A 25,110-nucleotide genomic window follows, 5' to 3' on the forward strand; every position below is an offset into this window, starting at 1 on the left:
GTGTTGTATATATGTTGTGGTTGTGGATAATTCGGCTCGCAGTAAAAACCTCCTGAACGTCAGGATCTTAAGTTATCAGAGAGTTGAGCAAATGTTAGCGGTTAGCTCGCAGCCCCTCTGCCCAGTGTCCACCGGGGAAACACTCATTTTTAGCGTTAATTTGCTTCATTCAGTGTTTTTACCGGCTTTACTCACCAGGTGTGTTTGTTTTGGAGAGGTTGAGACCTCTGCGGATAATTCTGCTTCCCGAACGATGGACACTGGAAGGAATCCTAACTGGGAGAAGCTGATGCAATGACAAACTCCCATGGTCCCACACTGCTTCACGACGCCACCAAACACCATCTTTTGTTATTGTTTTGATTGAGAGACACCGAGCTTAATGGGACAAGAACTGTTAGAACTGCAGTGCGTGCACTTTGTCAGTTGATTAAGTCCATTAAAAGTGTGACAGTGATCCCTCAGTAATCAGCTCTGAGTCATGACTGTAGTCTCTTCGTCCTGTCTCTGCCTGTTGGCCATTATTCATAAGATGCGGTTGATTTGAAAGCTAAAATACTAATGATCAGTAATTTCTTAGAAATCTCCTTATGACACCAACTAACATAAATACACATCAGAGGCATAAACGTCTGTCAGTCACCGGGATACTTAGATAAATCATTAAAGCATTTTGCTTTGCATTCATACACATTTACAGATGTCAGGTACCTATTCTTTGGGAGCAAAGCAGCTGCTGCCTGAACGGAGAGAGAAGAAGAAGAAGAGCTTATAAAAGAGAGGAACAGATATATCACCATGGAGTGGAAAGAAGTGCTGCTGGTCTGGAAAGTTGGTTTCCACTTCAGTTTGATTCAGTGTGAAGTGTTTAAGACACAAATGTGGTTTTTGGGGAGATGGATGGGAAAGCCAGGCTTTTTCCGTGGAGACGGACACCTCTCTGTATTCGGATCTATAATGAACTCTCCGTAGTAATTGCCGTTGAGTCTTGAAGCTTGTTTTGGTTTTCTGACACGGACTGGAAGCCATCAGTTTTGAGTTTTCCTTGAAGGAATATTAATGACAGCTGCTGAACAGTGCGTGACTGCATTGAGATATTTCTGGGGGTATCTGCCATCTAGTGGTACAGATGTGTGCAGATGTTTTCCACAGCTGCCTGTCTCAGGGGTGATGGATGCAGACTGCTGTGGTCCATGATTAACACGAATATTAGCGCAGGACTTTAGCTAAGCTTTTATACGATATGTTTAGATACGAGACGAACTCTGAGGATTTCACAGGTAAATCGAGAGTTTGATCCTCCGACAAATGTCACATTTATCAATATTAAAGTACACGTTAAAACAACTTTCAAACATTTCAGATCGTATGTTTTCTCCTTTACTGCGGTTATTAGTCCAGTTTAAGAAGGACAGGAAAGTGGGAGAGAGAGGGGATGACACTATCAACACTTGTGCTTTGTTACAGAGAAGAGACCATTTGTATTACGTGTTATTAAGAGAATGACTGTTCTTATAACGCACATACTGAGCAAAGCACATTAAGATCCTAATTCATGCACAAACACTTCCTTACTTACCTTTATTAAGCAGTGATTAGGCGGTTATTAAGAGAAACCTCTAAGTTAATAGCCTAGTCGTAGAATATGTTCATGCACCATGTAATGAGTGCTTTATATTGACTAATAAAGAGGCAACATGCTACTAATAAGCATGCTAATAGGAAGTAGTGATTGGTTAATACTATGCATGTCTGTGTGTGATACTTCTGCACTAAATGACTTGCAGTGATGAAAGCTGAAAGTCTCGCCTCTCATATTCTGAGGTCATCGGCATGTTAATGGCTGCTTTATTACCATAGCATGTTAACCTGAAGCGCAGCTCGCAGCCTCGGAAGAAGCCGAGGAGCTGCACGAAAATGATTACAGCGCAATTATATCAGCCACTCTGGTGCGACTCCTCACTGCCCAGCTGTCTGCCGCCTGCTGCCAAGAAATGGATTAGTTTCACTGCTCCTCTAATAAGACTGTTACACCAACAGCGTGAGCTCAAGTAAATAAATGAAAGCTGCAGATAAGAGGGGACAGAAATAGATTAATAATGTCACATTGCAACGTGTGTCTTCATGCAGTCGTGGAAAACCTGCAGAAGCAAGCGGATATTCTCATTATCTCTTGAATGAGCAGCCAGAAGACTCACGACGATCTGAAGCTGTCAAAACGCTCTCACACGGGACAGGCCGGCGTCAAACAGAGAGGGGTTTGTGTCCCCGGAGAAGTGCAACCCAGGTGGTAATAAAACTCAGGCAGACCATGTTGGTCCTGTAAACGTAATCTGCAAAGTGTTAATTACAACCTGGCGCCTCTGTGAAGCTGTGTGTGCTGGGAGTCAGCGCTGAGTCGTCAGCGGCGTCCTGATCTCCCCCTCCTAAACAGCTCGACTCCAGCCATGGCGACAGCTTGGAAATAAGATTTTCTCTCTGTTGATGATCCTGTTTGAATGGGCTGCTTTAAACAAATTAAGAGCCGGTCAGATGCCGTGTTTGTGTGAGCCCTTTCTCCTCAGGGTGGGGGTGGGGGGGGGGGGGGGGGGGGCAGCCACAGATCCTGTGTTGTTTACTGTCATTCATGTGAAGTGCTGAGGGTTTGTGTGTTTACCACACAGACCCTCTCACAGATACAACGCAATGAAAATGCTCTTAAAGCTGCAGGACGGCCCACACAGCTGCAATGATTAATCCATTAGTCAACGGGCTGAATGAATGAATCATTTCTCAACCCAAAAAATAAAAAAAGAAGCCAAACATTCTCTGGTTTCAGCTACTTGTTGGGTTTTGGACTGCCTGTTAAATATATATATATATATATATATATATATATATATATATATATATTCAATTTCCAAGTAAGCGGGAAGATATTTGATGTAAAATCATGAGTTGCAGCGCGACATGGCGGTTCTCTTTATGCTTTTCTTATTATTCTTCATCCATCAGCTCTGTTCGATCTTGCAGAACATAAAGAAATGTTTTCTTAATTCAGAAAGCTCTTTCTCCATCTAACGCTCTCTGCAGCCCCGGAGGACGCGGTTCAGTCAATGAGCCGCTCTCTCAAGATTTTGTTATTTTGTTATTGTGTAATGGCCTCCAAAGGTTGAAGGATGGCTCCTCTGCAGGTCTCCCCGAGGAGCAAAACCCCTCTATCTAGACATTAATCTGCTGCTGTGAGACAGACACGCTTGTTTAGCTAGCACAAAGCCCAGTAAGCTGTTGTCTCTGAGAAAAAGCTGGCCGTCTCCAGAGCCACTGGAGGCTGCGATGGCTGGAGCCAGAGTAATGACCTGTGAAATTCACCGATAGAGTTGTCCTGTCGCACACAGGTCCGCCGGCACCGGGCCTTGTTCGCGACCTGCTGCTGATTCATCAGCGCGCCTCTCCTGCTGCCGCGGGCTTTATGTGGGTTGACCGAAGGACCCTAGTTTTGGAGGAAATTTATGGAGTATTTGCGAACGCCAAAGCTTTTTTTTGTAGATTTAGACGTGACATTAACTTATCTATTGAAATGCTTTTAATTATTTGGTTAAATTGTCAATATTTGAGCTCCATTTCCACAAGTGCATCATAACATTATGCTGCTTTGTCTTGTCAATATTTCCTCTCCTCCTCGATCAGATTAGGATGTGAGGCTGAACGTTAAGGAGCCTTTGAAGGCGGTAAGGAGAGTAGCTGTGTCTTCCCCAGAGCAGATTATACAAAGATCAGAGGGGCAAACATCCCGCTGGCACCTTCTGCCTGCGAGATACAGTTTGACTTTGTTACCTCAGTTTCACAGCAGAGGGAGATTCCTCCGTATTCCTGCCCTGCGGGTGTGAAAAGAGAAACCGCTCGCTGGAAGTGAAACAGGTCTTCATGTCAAAAAGTGCTTTTGTTCTCCTCAGACTGCCTTCTGTCCTACTTTATATTTCACTTCCTCCTGTTCGCTCTGCTGTTTGGTGACAGCGCTGAATGAATACTTAGTTATGAATGTTATTAGGCAACAAACACGTCTGAACTAAATGCTTTACTGTTGGTGAGAAAGAGTCATTGCGGCTGCACAGTGGTGCTCGGTAACACGCCGATGGTTAGCATGTTCACCACCTTAGCTTAGCTTAGAAGTAAACTTACTTCTGTCGGACTTCAGAATCAGAAATCCTTTATTAGTCCCACGACGGGGAAATGTACCGTGTTACAGCCAAAGAAGAAGAAAGTAAAGTTTCGAGTACACAATAATTAAATACAATAAAATAGAGTAAAAGTAATATAAGTACACAGTCGTTGATAAAAAGTGGTGGGACAGTGTGTTCTTGGTGCGGTGGTCTACCAGGGGCCTGGAAGCAGCCTGTCGCTGAAGGAGCTGCACAGTGGGGACAAAGTGTCCTGGTGGGGGTGGGACAGCTTGTCTCCCACCACCTCAGTGTTCAGAGGTCTCCCCAGGACAGAGCTGGCCTTCTCTAAATAACAATAAATCGTGGTTATTCCACATGTTGGTGACTCGAGGAGACTTTAACGTTTTTTAATTAACTTATAATTAGCTCACGCTTTTAAATATTGTATAAATGTATGTATATATATATAAATATATATTAATATACATTTAAATGAGGTGAGAAAAGGAGAAGAATCCGACCTTTTAATCCCTATTTATCTTTTCAGCTTTTTCCAGCTCAAAAGTTGAAACCACTCGTGAAATGTTTATTATATAGTTTGTAGTTTATAATAATTCACCTCGTTATTTACTCATTTACATTTTGCTGTGCACGTAAAACCTTCAAATGAATTATTTTCGGACAACATGCCTCTGAAATCGCTCTCTCGCGTCTTACAGGTAGCGGAGAAGCGATTGTAAAAGCGTTCGCGGAGCCATGAATGGCATCGGACACCGTGACTAATCGATAGGGTTTCTCTCGGCCCGCTCGCCCTTCAGGTGTCCCGTGAATTCAGAGCGGAGGAGGCGGTTCATCTGGTGTAATAAAAGTAAGCTTGGAGGAAAATGTGACAGATGTGGAGGCCTGTGCCAGCGAGAAAAAGCGAGAGTGGGACTGTCAGACATGTCGACTCCGGCGTAGTGATGGATGGAGAGTGAGGTAAGACAGATGACATCGTCTGTCTGAGGCCGTGTTGTCATAGTGGAGGATTGCCGCTTGTCTTAACCTCTCAATATCAGAGAGCAAACTGAAGTTTGTTTACACTGCTCCAGTGGAGTGATTTAGAATGAGGGGCGAGGGAGACGTGGGTGGAGAAGGTATGCTCGCTGGAGGGTCGGATCAGGTTTCTAAACATTCCCTTTGAAATCGAATAGCAACCATCCCAGGCGCTTTAAACTCCAGCAGCCCCGTTTTGGTTACAATCCTCAAGGTAGAGAGGAGGCCAAACACAAACACAAACAGAGACAATCAAATATCAATATCAGTAAAGGCCTTTAAATACCCACGTTAGGCAACATGCAGCCTGGAGCCGGGGCAAGGATGGAAGTGGGAAATAAGGTAGTTGTTTGGTACGAGCCTTCATAAAACCAGAACTATATAGATATATATATATAGTATATATATAGTTATATATATATATAGTTATACTGTTACTTTTCTGACTAGAATTCCTTTTTCTGACAATATCTTCTGTAGATTATTGTTTGCCCTGGAAAGAAAAGGTATCTTAAATAAGTTCCCAAGCGTCCCTAATCATCTCTTTGCTTCCATCCTTTGTATCAGTTGCTTACTTCCAACAATGCATCATGGAAAAGCTTATTTCTGGCTTTTAAACAAAGGCCAGAGTTTAGCAAAGAGTTGATTGATTTACGGCATCTTGTGTTGCTAAAACAATAAGACGAAAACATCTCCGGAGATGAACATGCTGAATGCTTCAAAACAACATGGTTTGGGGGGGGGGGGGGGGGGTGTTATTGCGATGGAAGATGGATTGGAGTCTGGCTTATTTTGCCAGGAGTCAGGTGTGGGGGGGGAGGTGTCGGGGTTGGTGCATCGGCGCTGAGGGTGAGGGGTTTAGGCTCATATCCAACCCCAGCCTGAAGTCAGAGCTGGGCTGGGTTGTTGGCTCTGTGTGTGTGTGTGTGTGTGTGTGTGTGTGTGTGTGTGTGTGTTGGTGGTGGTGGGGGGGGGGGGGGATTACACTGTCACACTGTTCATACTGTTTATGCATACCAGGCCACTGTGAGTGCCTCTTTGTCGCCTAAGTGTTTACTTGAATTTATTTTGGGAGAATTCCACATGACTGGGACGGGGATCTCTATAAATTATGGAATCGAGCGCTTTGTGTAATGATAACTTCTGTCAGTTGGTCCGGCTGCGTGACAGTGTTTTTAAGAGTGTGTAAATACAGGGGTGGTGAAAGAGGGAGAGGGGTGTCTGCGTGTTGAAAGGTGCTGCAGACGTTCTCCTTCATTTAGTCTCTTCAGCAGAACAATAACAACGCTGCACAATGAGCTTCTGACACCACTTTCCTCGCTCGGCTGAGAAGCAGTCGTGGAATGTCCTGTAACTATTTAAATTTACTTTAAGTGCTGTACAATTGTGATACATTTGCACTTAAAGGAATACTTCACCCACAAAATGATTTGTATGTCAATTACTCCCCCGTGTTACCTTGAACTGTTTCACGCTCAACAAATAATAAAGTTTTGATGAATTGAAGTAAATGCTCCTCGTTTAACAAAAGCAAAACATCAACTCACACACGACCTCGTGCAGAATAATCCAAGTCTCATCTATCCCGCTCGTAAAACCGTAATATTTATTAAACTTTGGATTGCGGAGACTGCAGAAGTGATTTAAACACTAAGGTTTTACAGAACGTAGTTGTGTTTGTGAAGTAGTGAACGTATGAATGGATGAATGACACTTTATTATTCTGCACCAGTTGTGTGAGAGTTTGTAAACGGATGTTTTCCTGTTCAATCGGCTCCTTTTTTTGTTTCTTGCAAGAAAAACAAAGTTTTCTTTGCATATTCAAGGTAACACAGGGTGAGTAATTAATATACAAATGTTTACTCTGCTTTACAATATGATGCATTAATCAGTTCACTGTGGAGTCTATCAACAATAAGGTGTCTTCATTAATAATTCATGTGACGCGGAGAGAAGTATTCAAGATGCTTAATGTCACTCTGGTTACACAAGGTGTGAAGAGATTTGGCTGGGAGGCTCCATGAAGACAAACATAGTAAATATAATAACTAAATATAAGAATATGTTAGTCAGCTGATTGTTTCTGTACAGAGAACATATCGTGCACACGGTCATTAACACAAGAGGGATGAAGGGAAGCGGTGAAAGGGTCCGGCGGTCCTCTGCTGTCCGCGGGCCGCGCTGCTGTCACGGGGAGATTATTTGATTTGAACGACTAAGTGCCAAATCAAAAGTTATTCTGCGGTCGGCCTCTCCTGTTCTCCTGTGGAGGTACTCCAAGTGTGTGGGCTTCGAGGGACATTGTAGACGCCAAGACACACACACACACACACACACACACACACACACACACACACACACACACACACAGATCTGAGGCAAATCAAAAGGAATGAGTGGCTGAAATGTAATCACTGGTCCATACAGAGAGAGTGTTGGCATTATTACAGGTCATTCAGCAGACGCTCTTATCCAGAACTCACTACAGTCTCCCCGGAGCAACTCAGGGTTAAGTGCCTTGCTCAGGTGCACAATGGTGACAGCCCTGGTATTGAACTCACGACCTCCTGGTGTTGTATTTGGAAGCCGTACCACTAGGCCATCACCACATGTCCGAGCCATGTGCAGGTTTGTTATCCAGCCCCTCAGACGAGGATGCAGTGGGATCACAGCCTACAGTTGTTGTATCATTGTCTCTCCCTGCAAAGGAAACACCAGTGCATGCTGCTGAACTACTATTATTAATGTGTGCTGCATATAATGAGATGCTTTGAGTTAAAGATTCTAATCTCCACTTTGTGAACGAACAGATTATATCATTTTGGGTAATTAAGGAAGTGAAGCGCTCTCTGAGGCCTTCAAGTGCAACAGCACCATCTAGTGTTTGTTGCAGCACATGCGTCCGTCGTGGAGAGGAGATGGGAAGTGCACGTGACGTATTAATGGTGCAATGAAAGATTAAATCTATCAGCCACATATGAAGCGCCCGACTCATCTGAACGACAACGGTTACTTTCATTATCAAATTAGAGGGAGTCCGTTTGAACTCAGAAGGTTTGGATGTTTAAAAGAAACAAACATTTAAACAAATGCAAAACAAAGACGTTTAACAGTCCAAGGAAAATGTGTAATATGAACACGTATGTGTGTGTGTGTAACACTTATTATATATTCCCAGACGCTTTGTTTCTTTCATGAAGGCTGGACGTAATACGTTAAAGCTCCGTCTTTTATTCATGTACTTTTGCTTTGTCATTATTATAAAATAAAGACTTAAAAACGACCAAATTAAAGATTTATTTCACACATTTAGTCTGAAAAATAACAGAAAATAATAAAGTAACACGTTCACCGTGGAGGTAATAACACGTTCACCGTGCAGCTAATAACACGTTCACTGTGCAGCTAATAACACGTTCACTGTGCAGCTAGTAACACGTTCACCGTGGAGCTAATAACACGTTCACCGTGCAGCTAATAACACGTTCACTGTGCAGCTAATAACACGTTCACTGTGCAGCTAGTAACACGTTCACCGTGGAGCTAATAACACGTTCACCGTGCAGCTAATAACACGTTCACCGTGCAGCTAGTAACACGTTCACCGTGCAGCTAATAACACGTTCACCGTGCAGCTAGTAACACGTTCACCGTGCAGCTAGTAACACGTTCACCGTGCAGCTAGTAACACGTTCACCGTGCAGCTAATAACACGTTCACCGTGCAGCTAATAACACGTTCACCGTGCAGCTAATAACACGTTCACCGTGCAGCTAGTAACACGTTCACCGTGCAGCTAGTAACACGTTCACCGTGCAGCTAATAACACGTTCACTGTGCAGCTAATAACACGTTCACTGTGCAGCTAGTAACACGTTCACCGTGCAGCTAGTAACACGTTCACCGTGCAGCTAGTAACACGTTCACCGTGCAGCTAATAACACGTTCACTGTGCAGCTAATACACGTGTGCAGCTAATAACACGTTCACTGTGCAGCTAAGTAAACACGTTCACCGTGGAGCTAGTAACACGTTCACTGTGCAGCTAGTAACACGTTCACCGTGGAGCTAGTAACACGTTCACCGTGGAGCTAGTAACACGTTCACCGTGCAGCTAGTAACACGTTCACCGTGCAGCGAATAACACGTTCACCGTGCAGCGAATAACACGTTCACCGTGCAGCGAATAACACGTTCACCGTGCAGCTAATAACACGTTCACTGTGCAGCTAGTAACACGTTCACCGTGCAGCTAATAACACGTTCACCGTGCAGCTAGTAAACGTTCACTGTGCAGCTAGTAACACGTTCACCGTGCAGCTAATAACACGTTCACCGTGCAGCTAGTAACACGTTCACCGTGCAGCTAATAACACGTTCACCGTGCAGCCATATCATTTAAGACGCTGATAAACACACAAGGTCACACGTGAGGTTGCACCATTTTATTAGTGAATTTGACAGGTGGCACAATCCGAGGATCGATGACACCGCCCTACCTCGATCTGAAATAAATAGATTGTAAAGACGTTCCTTTGAGATGTTAGTAGATCTAAAACTTAAATTAAAAAAACACAACTGGAAACATTTTGTTTTGTTCATGAATTAGGAAAAAGCAGATAGAATAAAAAACACTTTCATACAAACACGTGTGCGTCGCCCCCGCAGCCCCATCACATGCTCGTGATAAATAACTGCCTGATGCCGCTCTTTGATTGACAGGAATATATAAACTGGAGCTACGTCGACAGTAAATGCTAAGCACTACAAATTCACTTCTGTTTTTGTCCTGAATGGAAACTTGAATCTATTGTTTCAATAAGGCATCGAATGTCTGTTTCTATATATTTTTAGATAAATGTTCCTCTCCGTCTCCGTGCTCTGAGGCTACTCCTTCTACTGAACCTGAAACTCTAGCTATCTTTGGGGTAATGCCTTTGTGTTGAGTCTTTAAGAGAAAGAAAGGCACAGTCTGCGGAGCAGGATTAGACGGAAGAGTTCAGTCGAAGTGCTTTGTTGCTGAACTCCTCTCGAGGGAGCAGAAAGTAGCGCACATTGTTGTGGTTTCTTTTCCGTTACATCAGATAAAGACCTTTTTTTTTGGGAGAGGCCGAGCCTGCAGCTCCTGAGTGAAATGAGACGCCTGCAGCTGCGAGGGGAAGAAGAAAACAACCAAATCTTGTTTTTCAAAACACCAGCAGCAGCAGACTCGATGACATCTGGGGTTTTGTGGTCAGCGACGGAAACAATGGCGAGCGGTTAATGGTCCACACCCAACCGTTCCCACTCTCTCAAAAGGCTCCTGGGAAGCATCGCCAGGTGTACTGTCCGTGATCACCGCGCCATGTCAACACAAGCACTTATTCTCCGCTCTGCGTCCATATTCATTACAAGTCTGAGCAGATTAGAGTCGCCGGTGAACGAAGGACAGAACTGCAGAAGAGCAAACCCCCGGCCGAGTCTTATCCGAGGCAGCGGGAGAACAAGAGATACTGTATCTCACTCCTCGCATGCTTCAGCTCGTCTGGAGAAGCGGCCTGAGAAACTGGCTGCGCCGTGACAATAGTTCCACACTGCGTCGGACTCGGAGGCTTTAAGTGACACAGAAGTGAAGCTGCTTGGTACTAACACAAGTTAAAACACAGCATTAGAGTCCAATACATTTAGAGCTATATAAAAACAATTATATCCACACGATTATGGTATACCCTGGAGGGAAAGGTTTTCCTATCCCACGAGAAATTCATATACATATGCAGCAAACGTCGGGGAATAAAGGAGGTAGCTAACTTATGAAATGTTAAAAAAATAAACTCTATACTAAGATTAAAAACTGGTTTACATTAGCTATTGATTGATATGGATTCACAACACTGAACTAAATGAAAGAGGCTTCTTGCTCATGCCTACCATGAATAAATGGTCAGATTTCACACGCGTGGGGCTTTGGAGTTCCATCTTTACAACTTTAAAGATGGATTAGTTATTTTTCTCCCCAGTTTTGAACCGACTGAACCCAAAACCTAGCCCCTTGCACCTCTGCGGGCGTCGCCCTTCCTCGAACAATTTTGTAGACATGAGCAAATAAATAATAACAATCGATAACTGAAGTCGGATCTCTCGCTCTCTTTTCTTTCCAAACCTAAAAACTGGTCTTTCACTAAAAAAGAAAAGAAGATGAAGAACGTTAACCTCTGGTCCCTGATGCATTCCTCAGGAATTCTCCAGCCAAAAGGTTTTTATCTAAATTCCTTCAGAACCCGAAACCCCCGATCTGCTTCAAAGCCCATCTGGTTTGCAGTGTGTGGAGTCCCGTCAGTAGTTGCGCATGCTGAAGAAGCCCACACTGGTCGGCGACTCCTTGACTGTGACGGTAACTAGATTAGCGGTGACATCCGTTACAAACACGTGTTCGATCAGACTACGCGTCGGCTTCCAGTCCTGGTTCTGGACCGCTACAGAGCCATCCTGTCCTACGTAGGAAGAATCCTGATCCGAGTCCGAGCCGCTCTCCTCTTCCCCGGTGCTCATTTCGGCTTTCTTGCCGTCTTTGGAGGCCGATCTCTCTTGCTGGATCTGGACCTCGGTGGAGGACTTCTGCACGCTGCTCTTCCCCAGCCTGCTTTGGACTCTCGGGGTCTGGATGTCAGTCGCCTCCTTGACCTTCTCCGCCCCAGCCTGGCTCTTTCTGGCCTGAAGTCTTCCAGGGGTCGCCGGACTCTTGGGAGGATTATACTCCTGATTCTGCGAGACGCTAGTCTTCCTCGCGGGGTTTGTTGGGCTTCTCAGGCCCGACGCTGGAGCTGTGCAGTTTCCGGGAGCATCTTTGCTTTGCACCGGTTTGTTCCGAAGGTTGAGCGGCTGCGGGCCAGAACCTTGATTGGAGGAGGCGTTTTTAGAAGGTAAGGCAGCCACTGCTTTAGTATTGGGTATCCGCTGCAGTGTTGACACAGGGGCCTGGGCTTTCCTTTGTCCATTGGGGGAGCTTAGTGTATGCTGAGTGGTTCCTTGAATGAGGTGTTTGGATGTATTCAAATTCAACGCTGCTACTCCTTTTGATTTACTAGCAGCTGCTTTCAAATCCAGACTTGTCCCGCTGGTCATGCTGGAGATGGACAGTTTGCCCTCCGTGACATTCCTGCTCTGGCTGGATTTGTTCAGGGAGAGGGAGGCAGGTTGCACTGACCTGCCAGATCCTGCGGAGCTTATGGAGTGTTTAACAACCGCGCCCGGAGTCACAGAGCTCCTGTTCTGACCGCTCAGATCCCTCGGCGAGCCCCGGTGAAAACCCATGAAGGTGAAGCTCGCCGGGTGAACGGGCTTCTTGATCGCTCCTGGAACATCTGCATCTTTGGGCGTTTTGGGCGTTTTGCGAGGACCCTTCTGTTGGAGCTCCTTCACTTCAGGGGACGGGGGTTTCCTGCTTCTCTTCTTCGGGGGCTCCTGCTTTGCGACGACGATCTGAGCTTTCTTCTGCGGGACAGGGTGAAGGTCTCGTGTTCGGACACTCGGGTTTGCCTGTTTGACGTGGCTGCTGTCGTCGTCATCCTCTGAAGAGGACGAAGAGGAGGAGCACGAGGAGGAGTCGGAGGAGGACGATGTCGAGGAGCCGGAGGAAGAGCTGCTGGACTTTGTTGCTTCAGGAACATTTTCCTAAAAAAAAAAAAAAAGAACAAATGTCAGAAACTTTGTAATAATCCGACAAATCATTAATAATATTCTGCTTTTTGTTACTTACTAAAATTTTCCGTGGTCGTCCTCTCGGCCTTTTCCCTTTCTTAAGCAGCAGAAGCTCCTTCTCTTGCTCTCTGCAAAACAAATACAACACGTAACTAATGAGCTGTTCTTTGACCCAATCAATGCTCAGCAGAGTATCTGTAACATCACTAGGATTACAACTGCGTCTACGTTCTGACAAGAAGCAAAGAAAATAAGACATTTTATTGTATCACGAATGCAAAGTTCAATACTGCTGACGTTAGCCTCCGATCAATCGCTACGTGCTAAAGACTGTAAACGCAACCCAGATACCCAGCAGGCTGCACATCTGCCTACAGCGAAGGACACACACAACTTTGACAGTTGTGTTGTTAATGTGTGTGTGTTACAGTTAGACGTGTGTTCACGTCTCGATGAGGACACTCACTTCTTGTTGAATGCAGCCAACAGTCTTGGGTCCAGGATGTTTTCTTGCGGCTCCCAGCTATTGTGTCTGAAATAGAGTCGCACATCACAGCGTCAGAATAATGTTATCTGAGACAAACTATTTAAAGATTGTTCCTGCAGAAGACACAAGAAATGTGCTCATTCAGCATAAAAACAAAGACTAAATCGACTTGTAAATCATTTGAACTCTGAAGCAGACGACCTGGCCAGCTGTGCAGAGGTGAGAAAGTAGGCCGGTTTTGAATTCCTCCTCCAAAAGCTTTGCGATCAATTTGCCAAGGCAAGAAAGAAAAAGGGGAGACATTTCTGGGGCTGTTAGAGAAATATGTGGGGAACGTTTGGCTTTTCTTCAGCGACAGAAACTTTACAAAGTTGCCACCCACAGCTACTGAATCAGATTCAGCTTTTGAGTTCTTTTTCTTCCCGGTGGTGAAAAACCAGACGAACACACCAGGAAGGAAGAACATTTTTAGGTCAGAGAAGTGCTCTGACATTTATGGGAAGGGATGAAAATACAAAACTTTGTTTTTGTGCTCGTCTTGGCACAGCATGGGGTGTTTTTAGTCGTTTGTTTGTGGCACCTGCACATTGCTAAATCATTTTTTTTCTTAAATATCTAAATTAAAGCACAAGTGACTAATCATTTATACACATTTAGGAGAATAAAAACTTGCTTAACTGCAAAAAACAAACTAAAAAACAGATAATCTTTGGGGGTTTTTCCCCCTCGGAGTGTTCTGAACTACATCTTTCTCCTCATCACTTGTTCTTGAATAGCCTATTCTGATCAGCAGTCACCACTGAAATAATCAACCCCCACCCTTTCCCCACACACACACACACACACACACACACACACACACACACACACACACACACACACAAAGGATGTGGTTCTAACAGAAAGCCATGAAGCTGGCAGGCAACAGTGTGCATTGATGGTGGATTACAGCAACAATGTGGAGTGAACAGAAAAGGGCAAGTGACAAGAAATGAAGGCAGACTGGAGCCTTGCAAGCAGGAACATAAATGCATCATAAAAGATAACTGTAGAAATGAGTATCTAACATATAACATAGTTATAAACACAATATCAAATAGCACTGACTGGTTTTCGAGTCCCACACAAATAACTTGTTTAAAGTAGGGAATAAAAACGAGCAAAACATCTCGATTAATCGAATAAACAGGACGTGTGTGAAACCGGAAAGATGAAACTGATATAATCTTGCTTTTCTTTTGTTTTTGTGCTAATTTCCCAAATTCGAGGTGTTTTGAACAAAAGAAAGCAAATGTAAAAGGCGTAATTTATGAGCTGTATTTGCACAAACTGCACTGGGGAGGGTTCCGCGTGTGATCGGACCCGGGGGGGGGGGGGGGGGGGGGGGGTATTTGAATAAAAGAACAGTTTTTACTGAAGGCAACAAGCGACACGTTGTTGTTGTTTTCATTGTTTCGGGCTGAGCGGAGCACCACTTGTACTCACTTGGATGACCATCCCCTCCACTTCACGAGAAACTCCAACTTTCCCTGCAAGAAACAAACCAAGAGCGGAAGAATCGTTTGTAAACAGCGCGCGAGAAGAAGCACGCGCATTAAAGTTCGTAATGTTTCGCAGCTCTGACCTTTTTCAGCCGCTTGTTTAAAATGCATTCCGCATCAAAGACCTGCTCTCCCACGGCGCTCAGCTCCTCCATGTCTGCCTTCGCCCCGAGTAACACTCCTTTATCCAGAGAAGAGGCGCGTCCAGCCAATCGGAATTACGCGCGGGCAGAACCGGATGTTCCCAGTCTGGCCTTCAAAATAAAACTCTTAATTTGGTTCTTTGAATATTTTTTTGTAGAGAATACGTACATAAATCAACAGATAAAGAAATTAGGGATTAATATAAAAATAGCTATATATATAATAATTATATTACTTAGGTAGAACGTTTTTTTTATCATTTTAATGTGTTTTATTGAACACATTAAAATGCAAACAAGCACTCGTAGAGAAACATACATAAATCAAATATCAATAGATAAAGAAAATACAAATTGGGGATTTATATGAAAATATCTATAGAAATATATACATATATATAATAAATATATTACTTGGGCAAAACGTTTTTTTTTTATCATTTAAATGTGTTTTATTGAACACATTAAAATGCAAACAAGCACTCGTAGAGAAACATACATAAATCAAATATCAATAGATAAAGAAAATACAAATTGGGGATTTATATGAAAATATCTATAGAAATATATACATATATATAATAAATATATTACTTGGGCAAAACGTTTTTTTTTTATCATTTAAATGTGTTTTATTGAACACATTAAAATGCAAACAAGCACTCGTAGAGAAACATACATAAATCAAATATCAATAGATAAAGAAAATTCAAATTGGGGATTTATATGAATATATCTATAGAAATATATAGTTATGTTGGTTGTGGTCTTACATACTTTTATCATTTACATTTCTTTTATTGAACACACATTAAAGAGCATACATACATGGAATACAAGAAAATACAAATTGGGGATTTATATGAATGTGTAGTTAGTGGTTTTAATTGCTTAGGTAGAACGTTTTTTAAATATATTTTGTTATTGAACACACATTAAAGAGAACTCATAGAGAATAAATACATTAATCAAATATTAATATATAAAGAAATTGGGGATTTATATAAGAAATATCTCTAGAAATATATAGTTCATTATGTGGGTGGTGGTCGTCTTAATAAATTAGGACGTTTAAAAAAAAAAAGAAGAAGAAATTATTGAACACATTAAATAGCAATCAAATATCAATAGATAAAGAACATACAAATTGGGGATTTATATGAAAATATTTATGACCACATTTTCTTATAATGAATCTGTTTGTCAATGTCAGTGCTCATTTATTAACATATTTCCTTTTCTTTTACTATGTTTATTTTGACCATTATGCATCAAAATACCAAAGGAAAACCTACTTGGCAATAAAGCTGTTTCTGATTTTTAATTCTGATTTGAATTGTAAATGGTTTTCATTTGCTGTCCCGGGCCAGATGTAAAAAAACACACCATAAAAATAGAATAAAACAATGCTTTCTATAACATTTATTTAAACAATATGAATATCATGCAACGGCAAGAATTTAGGTAACTTCAACATTGTTGTTTTTTGGCTTTGTTTGCAACCAAACTAACCAGTCAGTTAATAAAAAATATTAAAATATTTAAGGCTATAAGATTTAGAGCTGCAACCATTGGTCAAAGCAAACATGCCAAGAAATATATTTGTTTTATTGTCGAATTTGCATTATTGTCTAAAATACCACCAAAACATGCATTAGAAAAATTACCTTATAAATCATTTGTAGTAGTTTTTGTTATTTTTGGTTGATAGAAATACAAAAAGTACACACATTATGGTCGCTTGAAGGAAAAACTCCCACTAAGTCATTTTGAAAGTCGTAACCGGAAGTGTTGTACTTCCGTATTTAACTTGACGCATTTTACGGGAAGAGAGGCGGGTAACTAAGAACGTGTTTGCTTAAATTTGTCCTTGCGCAGCCACCGTCCTCCGACACTTATTATCTTATTGTAAGTGAAAGTATAAAGATTGACGTGATCAAATATAATCGCTTCTTTCTTCTAAAACAAGATCTTAAAAACAAACATTAAGTATTTAATCTTTATTTTATTGTTTTAAACGCTGTATTCTTTTCTGTTCATGCTTCCTTCTTGTTTTTTTTACTTTGTTGTGGTTTTAAAATAATTAAAACGTCTTCTACAATCAGCAATTAACTATTAAATAGTGTAATACTCTTATTCAAGGCAACGAACGGTACTGCAGCTATAAGACTTCATAAGTAAAGGTAAACATTTAATGACAACATGTTGTAAAACAGTAATATACATATAAACCATGTTCAGTCACACATTACATCAGAGGTTTCAACCAAGTACAAATTATTATTATTAATCTTGTAATAATTAGATTCTGTTTCCCCAATTCTGATCATTTGTATTCTCAGTTTCTGAACACTAATTCTAATTAACAAAACTGTTTATGCACAACTCTGCTCTTGGGTTCCTTGTGCAATGCAGAGAATGCATTTCCTCACATGGGATAAAAAAAGAATCACCCAGAGGGTTCGTCCGCACCATAACACGCAGCTGCTTCTCAATGTCAGACTGTCGCAGCAAGTGTTTAGTGTTTTGTGTTGGTGTGATGATCAAAAGGTAGTTTGTTTTGTCTTTTCTTCAGGAAGGTGTTCTGAACTTCCTGACCTGAAACACAGAAGAAACCATAGTTTTTGGGTTTACACGTGTGAAGAGGTCGGTCTGATGTAATGATTAGTGGAATCACTTGAAATATTAATTATTTAGAATACAATTTCCATATTTTAAAAACAGTTTTTACCCATAGTGCTCTTCTCTACAGATGACAAACAGTAAATGACATTAAAACAAGTTTTCATTACCTTTTAATCTTGCGTTTGTTCTTGAGTATTATGTGGGACGTCATCACTATAAAAACTACAACAAGAAATCCAGCCACTGCCGCCAGTCCAGTGAACGTCATATCTCCCCCTGAAACACACAGAAAGAACACATTCATATTCTCACTGCTTGTTTTTGGAGAGTTGGTGCTGAAGTCTGCTGGGATTTTGTGCTAATATTGAATATCTACATATTAAATGGAACCAAAGTGTTGTTTTTATTGCTTTTCTGTTTCTCCCCTAAAAGTAGCAAAACTTACATCAAACATCAACATGATGGCGGTATCACAACCTTTGCATTCTGTTCTATTACTTCTTAATTGTGTGGCCCAGACACAAAATGATTCAGCTGTCAGAAATACTCTTTAGCACCAAATGTGGATTCATCCGCTGCTGAAAATAGTCCCCAACAAATGCAGTATTTCTTTCTGCTTGGGTAAAGGTTGCTTTGGGCCACGTTCAACAGACAAGGTAAGAAAGTCAAATATTTAGAGACATTTTGTTGATTTCGGTCTTTTCATGGCATTTGTAGACGATGAGAAACAGAATATTACCAGATACTCAGCATCAGGTCTTTAGACCTTCGTTCCTAAAAGCTTTGCAGAGGTACCACGAGCAACGCTGGATCTACTTTCTAGTTTTAACCTACAGTAAACTCCACGTCTGATTTGGACATATGCGATGTCGGAAATGATGGATGAATGGCCTGGTAATGAAGGAGCAGGTGTTGGGGCGACACACTTTGGAGGCCACGGGGAGAGACTCATTAGTCTGATATAAACTCACCCTGAGTCGTAGCGCTGGTAACCAGCATGTGTTTGGTGGCATTCAGGTGGCCGTCGTTGACCTCCGGCCGGATGCCCAGGATATGACACATCAAGGGGTAGATGTTCACCGTCTCAAAGGGCCCCACCTCCAGGTTCTTGTGAAACGCTGGACCCACTGCCCTGAAGAAGGGCTTCATGTCCATGTCTTCGTTGTCAAATCCGTGCTCGCCCTTGTTGAACTGAACCGGAAAATACTGCAAGGACACAGAGGGATGGATAACATATCATGCATGACCCAGTTTGTTACATTCAATTAGATTGTAGCTTTTATAAAGCAGAGATTTCACTAACAGGATGCCGTCCGCAGCAGAGTTGATGCTCTTGTTTCGACAGCAGAGGGAGGTATTGCTCAACAGAAAGAGTCTCCACACTGTAGAACGAAGGACTGTTTTCTCTTTGTGACTTCCAACAACCAATGAAAGAGTCTAAATGATCATCACTAAGAACGATTTTCATAAAACATAAAGCATAAACGCTGTTCTGTAGTATATATTCTGTTTATCAGCAACAAGATGTGATAGAAATATCCTCATGCAGAACACCCTTATCTCAGCAATTACGTAACAGCTTCAACATGCTTATCGCTCTCTGAGATCAAACTAAAGGGAGTTTAAGTGGCCATATAGGAAGTCAGATATTAGAATCATGGCTGGTCGTGACCTCTAGACTTTATCCATCAATGTTTTTTATCAGAGGATTTCACAGGGCTGATTATTTCCCTCATTATCAGCAATTGAAAACATATTTATGATATCAGTTATGTATTCTTATGATTTGATGGTTCTCTGAACTGACTGACACATTCAGATGCAAAGTTACCGCCCAGCCGAGTGAATTAATGCAAACGCTAATTTTGAATTTTGAGGCATGAATAGCTTCAGGAAGCATTCGAGAGCACTGCATGTCATCAGCCGGGCCTGGATTATCCCGAGGACGCGCAAATCCACTTGATTGAAATTGTAATGTAATAAGATTAGAATTTAACTCCTTGCTTTCTGCTTGCAAAGCGTCCAGTTTCACCATTTCCTGTTGGATGAATTCAACGGGTAATGTAATCGTTTCTGAAGGAGATCTCTGGAGTAAACTGCTGTTTGTCATTTGATTTCCTTATAATGAGTTCTATCAGTTAGTCATAAACACAATCTCAGTAGTAGTAAAGTAATGTTTTCACATTTTGCTGCTGTGTTAAAGCTGCACAGCTTGGCACGTTGATGGGCACAAATGGCAACCTGAGGTGACTGTTCACTTTAAAGGGTAAATCAATAGCACTTGCAGCGGGCAGAAAACTCCTCCTGCACATCTTTCTATGGTTTTAAACTTTCCAACTGATTGGGTAACATCGAACAGTATTTCTACAGCCTTGCAGGTCTCAAACAACCAATTTGGGAGCAAAAAAAGATATAAAAAGAGAACTTGAGTCTTATTTTTCTACCCACCCCGTTGATTACATATCCAGGGTCGGCCCATAAAATGATTGGGAGGATACGATCATTTTTGGTGAAGTGGAGGCGCTCTGGCATCTCCTCCTTCTTGAACACATAGAGGTGCGGATGAGCCCCCTTCAGGGCGTTGTAAACCTTCTCCAGCTTGCCCGGCTTCGGCAACAGCATCCCAGAAGGCCCAAAGTCCACTAGGTGAAAGGACAGGTCGCTGAACGAGAAGCCCGGGATCTTTCTCAGGGTGATCTCTTCCACCAGACCATTTCGGTACACCGTGCTCATGCCGTGGTCTGCTGTGACGATGATGTTCAGGCTGTCCACCAGCCCATGGCGTTCAGCCGATTGTCGAATGTATCCCAACGTGCGATCCACTTGCTCGACCATCCTCCGGCGCTCCGGGGAGTCGGGGCCGTACCTGTGTCCTGTGCCGTCCGGCTCCCCGAAGTACATCGATATGAAGTCCAGATCCTCGTCTCTGAACCAGTGCATCACTTTGTCTGTGTTTTCCTTCCAAGCCGTCTCGTTCTTGTAATTGTAAAACGGTGGCTCTACTTCTCGCACCATAGCAACCTCTCCCTGGTAACTGGAAGCTGTGCCAGGAAAGTGAAGAGAGCCAGCTTTAAGGCCCTGGAAGAGTATGAAGAAGACGCATTAACATCGCACACATATGAATACAGCACATGTGCTTGTAACCATGACATGGTTACAAGCATGCCAAAGGGTTGATCTGTTCATACCGTGGGTCGACATACAAGCACACCAAATCAGTAGTTTCTGCATTTGCATTGACCTCCCGCTGAACCTTACACCGGCTGTTGTTTGCATGCAACTCAAAACATTTGCAACAGCACTGCAGTGATCTACCTGAACATCTTTCAGCAGGCCTTCAAAGTTGTTTTGTCAAGAGAAATGGTTTCTAGTGCTGTAAACTGCAAAACAGTCTCTCACAGTGATAAGATGGAAATTGTTCTGCACAGACCTGTCGCTGCGCTGTGATCCAGATAGGCAGAGTGCCATTGTCCCACCACTCATTCACAAACTGAGTCTGATAGTAAGGCCTCTTCTCAGTGGTGGTTGTGTCGAACCACATGTTGTGGATTACCCCGTGATTCTCAATGTAGCGGCCTGCAGAAGAGAATCACTGTCAGTCTGCTTGCACTCATTATTCATAGCGTGACACATTCACATTAAAAATCTATCAACTTAACGGGCTGAGTGGCATGAAGCTTTTGGACAAGGTCTTATGACCAACTTCGAAGATTAGAGGAATTTAATTTCAAGGAAGTTAAATTTCTTTTAACTGGCTCTGATGATTTGAGAGTCAAAATAAGAAAGGGAGCAGAGAATTCTTCCCTCAGTCATCCAAGCATAATTATCTTACTCAGCTATAAAAGCTGTTGGACCCTGGGACATTCAATTACAACTAATTCCTTTTTCCTGTGGCTTCTTTCAATCCTAGCAAAGTAAACTAATAGCGGTTTTCTATTCCTCCATGATATGCAGATCCCCTGCCAACAGGAAGCACTGTTGTAGAAAATGAAACTCTTTACCTGTCAACAGGGTGAAGTGTGTAGGGCTGGTGATAGTGAGGTAAGGAGGTGTGACATACAGGGCTTTGACTCCCTCCTTGGCCATTCTGTCGAGGTTCGGTGTGTCCACATCCCGGTCGTAATCCCACCGGAATCCATCGAAGGAGATCAGCAGCACCTTCTGTCTCTCTTTGTTTACCGGAGCTCCGAGAACGGACGCCGCCAAGAGGAGGCAGAGGCTTGCGATCCACAGCATGGCAAACACTTGCACTTCCCAGATCTTTACTGACTCTATCCTCCGGCTAACACTCTCATTTACAAGATGATCCACCTCTTTGTCATCTCACCCGAGCGCCCCGAAGCCAACCGTCTCTGAGCAAAGGTTCTTGAACGTCTCTTATCTCGTAGATTGGACAGACTTTATCTCAGCACACACTCTACATGCTGATGATGTTTATGACTCAATTTTACGACTCAGAGTTTTGTACACAGTGGATTCCACCCCCCCTGTTTTGCTCTTGAGGACTGGCAGTAAAGCAGAATAATCTCTCCGGGCATCATGGCTGTTTGTTTCCCCCTAACTCGCTCGTTGATGCCGTCTTTCTGTTTGTCTGCCTGCACCGCTGTGTGTCGGAGTTTCCCTTGAATCATTGACGATGGGGGAATGACACTTTGATGGGTTTCACCTTGAGTTGGGATGGTGCATGATTGATCTGACACCAGGAAAATGAGTATCTCTTCGTCAGCGAGCAGTGGTCTCTCGGGAGGGAAATATCCTAATAGACATTCATTTGAATAACTTTAATGCCCCAGGATATTGTTAAAATATATTTTTAAATCTATATTGATTTTTAAAATGGCCATGACGATGGACAAACTATTAAAAAATGAAGTGCAGCCTCCTCCGTGCTCCCGCTCAGATCATACCCGGCGTTCTCATCCAGACATTATAGATCACTGCATTGTGATGTAACTTTTTCAACGTCCATCAAATTTCTAGACAAGCTAACTCTTCAAATGTGTTCTTTTTTTTGTGTGTGTCCTTGGCAGAGGTTCAAGGGAATTGTCCAATCTTTATGGAGATAAGGGATAACATTCATCAGCTTTCATTTACCTCATTCATATTCATTAGCTTCCTCATATTAACTCTATCCGCTCGTCTCCACTGTCAGCAAGATTTGGAGGAGTGTTTTGGACTGCTGAGACTTGTGCAAGTGTCAGATCTTTGCTATGAGAACTTTATCAAACACACACACACACACACACACACACACACACACACACACACACACACACACACACACACACACACACACACACTTGAGGGGCAAGCAAACTTTATCTGACCCTCTCATTCCTGCACAGAGGTCCCTCAGGGATTCTTTTGCCTTTAGCACTCCCTGCTGTCCGAACACAACCACTGCAGCACTCCTTCCCCAGAAGGAAAGCCACAACTTCTTAAGTTTGAGCCAGAGTACATTACTAACACACACATTAAGAACATGGTATCTCCCAAGCTGGAGATACATTATTGTATGTTTTAGCAAAGTTTCTGTTCATGTAGAATTCTGTTTGCACACTACAAACCTTTTAATCCGTCACTAAAACACAATTTTAGATTTATTACCACATGTTGTACCAAAGTCAAAGAATTAGAAAATGGCAACATCAGGTATATTAACAATGTATTGAATGCATGTATAAACCATCATCTTGTGGTCCTCTAACTGGATATTTGAACTATATTTAGAATGTTTGTAATGCTAGTTCTACCTGGTGAAGGTTGTTTGAAAATAAACCTTGCATGAAGAGAGAACGTCCAGGTGTGAAACGAAATGTTTTCAGTTATTTGATGACATATTGTCGACTCTTAAAAGAGTTAGAAAGATTACTCACTTGAGCTCTGGATTACAACACAAAATAACAAATAATGATGTTTCCCTGATGCTGTTAGCATATTTATTTTTACATAAAGCTTCTCTGAATAATCATGTAGAGCAAAGCTGCTCGGTTGCAGCCAGAGAAGATGTAGGTAGGTGTTTCAGTGCTGCGTGCCGGGATGTAAGGATTTATTCTAATCTTTATACAATACACCTAAATGTCACCAGAGTTGTATAAAATGATGCATTCTTATATCATCCTAAATGCAGTATTTCATTTAAACATTTGGAGTCAGAAAGGTTTTAATAAATGTTGGATTTATGAGTAAAAAACAAACAAGAAAACTATTTATATTTCAACAATGCGTATAAAATGTTCACTCTTCAATCGGACTTGCTGATGAAAGAGATCCAAGTATAAAATACATAAACACGCTTAATATCAAGTTACATGCAAGAAAGTTCAAACATAAACCTCCACTGGATGTGCGATAAACATTTCTCAAAGAAAGGTTCAATTTATCAATATTTCATAAATCCAATATACACTTTTGGTTCTTTTACATTATTGATGAACTTGTTCAAGGTACAGGTGAAGGGATTAATAACTTCACACTGACTGTTGATAATTGTTCACGTGCACTTCCCCACTTCTTCCTGCTTTTACTTAAAGCATCTATAATCCAATGTGAAAACAATGTGGAAGGTGTCGCTCGTAGTGATGAACCTACACATAATTATCAGCTCGAATCTGCAGCTTTTCATTGCTTTTACGAACTCTATCGTGAGTTTCAGCTCATTGTTTTGGTTTTCTGTTGTTTTAGTCTGCAGCAGCCAGTTGTTTTTATAGAAAAAGCTCTAAAGACCCTGTAACAACACCACTGCAAGCTACACTAGCGTGACTTCCATTCATCAGGTAACCAGAAACATGACTCCAAATGAAGGATAATATTGCTCCATAACTGCTAGATTTGTAAATACGTTTGCTACAGTATATGAACCTAAAAGCGGGCGAAGACATCAGTTATTGCAGGTTTAAATTGAAGTATTTTGCTTCACCACTGACCTTGCCCTATATACTCCATTAGAGGGACTGCTTCCAATGTGAAAGTAGGAATTCACCGAAGCACCTCTTCAGGGCCAACTTCCTACACTGGTACTGAGAGTGGCCATTGAACATAAATGGCTGTTCCATAATGGGAGCATATGAACATCATTCATAGCTCATTCTTCCCCACTCCTTCGTATTTGGCATGTTTTGTTGCATGCTGATCCACTGTGTATCAGGCCAATAGTCTCCAACAGGCCCCATTATGGAGCAGACTTATCAGGGAAACAGACCAGACTTCAACAGAGGGACTGGAGCTCCTGGAGCTGCAGAATAATGGCTGCTGTGCTGCACGGAGAGGACTGCTGCACACCTGTCTAACAGCCTTGCTGAAACAGTGTGTGTGTGATGACAGCAGGTCTCAGGGCAGCAGCAACATCCAGGCATGAAAAATGAAGCCAACACGGAAGTGCAAACAACTGCTCCTCCTAAAGCGAGACAATACACCGACGATCCACCTCTTTACCCTTTGAATTTGAAGTCGGCACT

At 42.4% G+C, this 25,110-nt stretch overlaps 2 protein-coding genes across 3 annotated transcripts; both read right to left on the bottom strand.

The window, feature by feature from the left end:
* Positions 1-9,605: 9,605 nt before the first annotated feature.
* On the bottom strand, positions 9,606-15,052 carry cbx2 (chromobox homolog 2 (Drosophila Pc class)). 2 transcript variants are annotated; one of them, XM_029438559.1, is made up of 5 exons: positions 14,969-15,052; positions 14,830-14,873; positions 13,324-13,389; positions 12,916-12,985; positions 9,606-12,830 (listed from the first exon to the last, which is right to left on the bottom strand). In XM_029438559.1, the coding sequence occupies exons 1-5, from the start codon at positions 15,038-15,040 to the stop codon at positions 11,493-11,495; spliced, it is 1,590 nt and encodes a 529-aa protein (XP_029294419.1). In that variant the 5' UTR covers positions 15,041-15,052; the 3' UTR covers positions 9,606-11,492. The 2 variants fall into 2 exon arrangements, with proteins under 2 accessions (XP_029294419.1, XP_029294418.1); XM_029438558.1 differs by having other exon boundaries at positions 14,830-15,041.
* Positions 15,053-17,571: 2,519 nt separating this feature from the next.
* On the bottom strand, positions 17,572-21,889 carry LOC115011731 (ectonucleotide pyrophosphatase/phosphodiesterase family member 7-like). Its single transcript, XM_029436942.1, has 7 exons — positions 21,655-21,889; positions 21,084-21,229; positions 20,102-20,731; positions 18,625-18,859; positions 18,211-18,231; positions 17,821-17,923; positions 17,572-17,626 (listed from the first exon to the last, which is right to left on the bottom strand). Exons 1-7 carry the CDS (start codon positions 21,887-21,889, stop codon positions 17,572-17,574), a joined length of 1,425 nt encoding a protein of 474 aa, XP_029292802.1.
* Positions 21,890-25,110: the final 3,221 nt, after the last annotated feature.

Source organism: Cottoperca gobio, chromosome 8, assembly GCF_900634415.1.
Source record: "Cottoperca gobio chromosome 8, fCotGob3.1, whole genome shotgun sequence".
Lineage (NCBI taxonomy): Eukaryota > Metazoa > Chordata > Actinopteri > Perciformes > Bovichtidae > Cottoperca > Cottoperca gobio.

What these genes read in the sequence shown, in the direction of transcription:
- cbx2 (XM_029438558.1), bottom strand. Translation starts at nt 14,996, where the DNA reads ATGCATTTTAAACAAGCGGCTGAAAAAGGTCAGAGCTGCGAAACATTA. An exon ending in TGGAGGGGATGGTCATCCAA is followed by an intron (nt 13,390 to 14,829) that starts GTGAGTACAAGT and finishes ACTCTATTTCAG; the next exon opens with ACACAATAGCTGGGAGCCGC. An exon ending in TTGGCTGCATTCAACAAGAA is followed by an intron (nt 12,986 to 13,323) that starts GTGAGTGTCCTC and finishes TTTGTTTTGCAG; the next exon opens with AGAGCAAGAGAAGGAGCTTC.
- LOC115011731 (XM_029436942.1), bottom strand. Translation starts at nt 21,889, where the DNA reads ATGCTGTGGATCGCAAGCCTCTGCCTCCTCTTGGCGGCGTCCGTTCTC. An exon ending in GGATCACAGCGCAGCGACAG is followed by an intron (nt 20,732 to 21,083) that starts GTCTGTGCAGAA and finishes ATACTCTTCCAG; the next exon opens with GGCCTTAAAGCTGGCTCTCT. An exon ending in AGCGGATGAATCCACATTTG is followed by an intron (nt 17,924 to 18,210) that starts GTGCTAAAGAGT and finishes TTTCAGGGGGAG; the next exon opens with ATATGACGTTCACTGGACTG.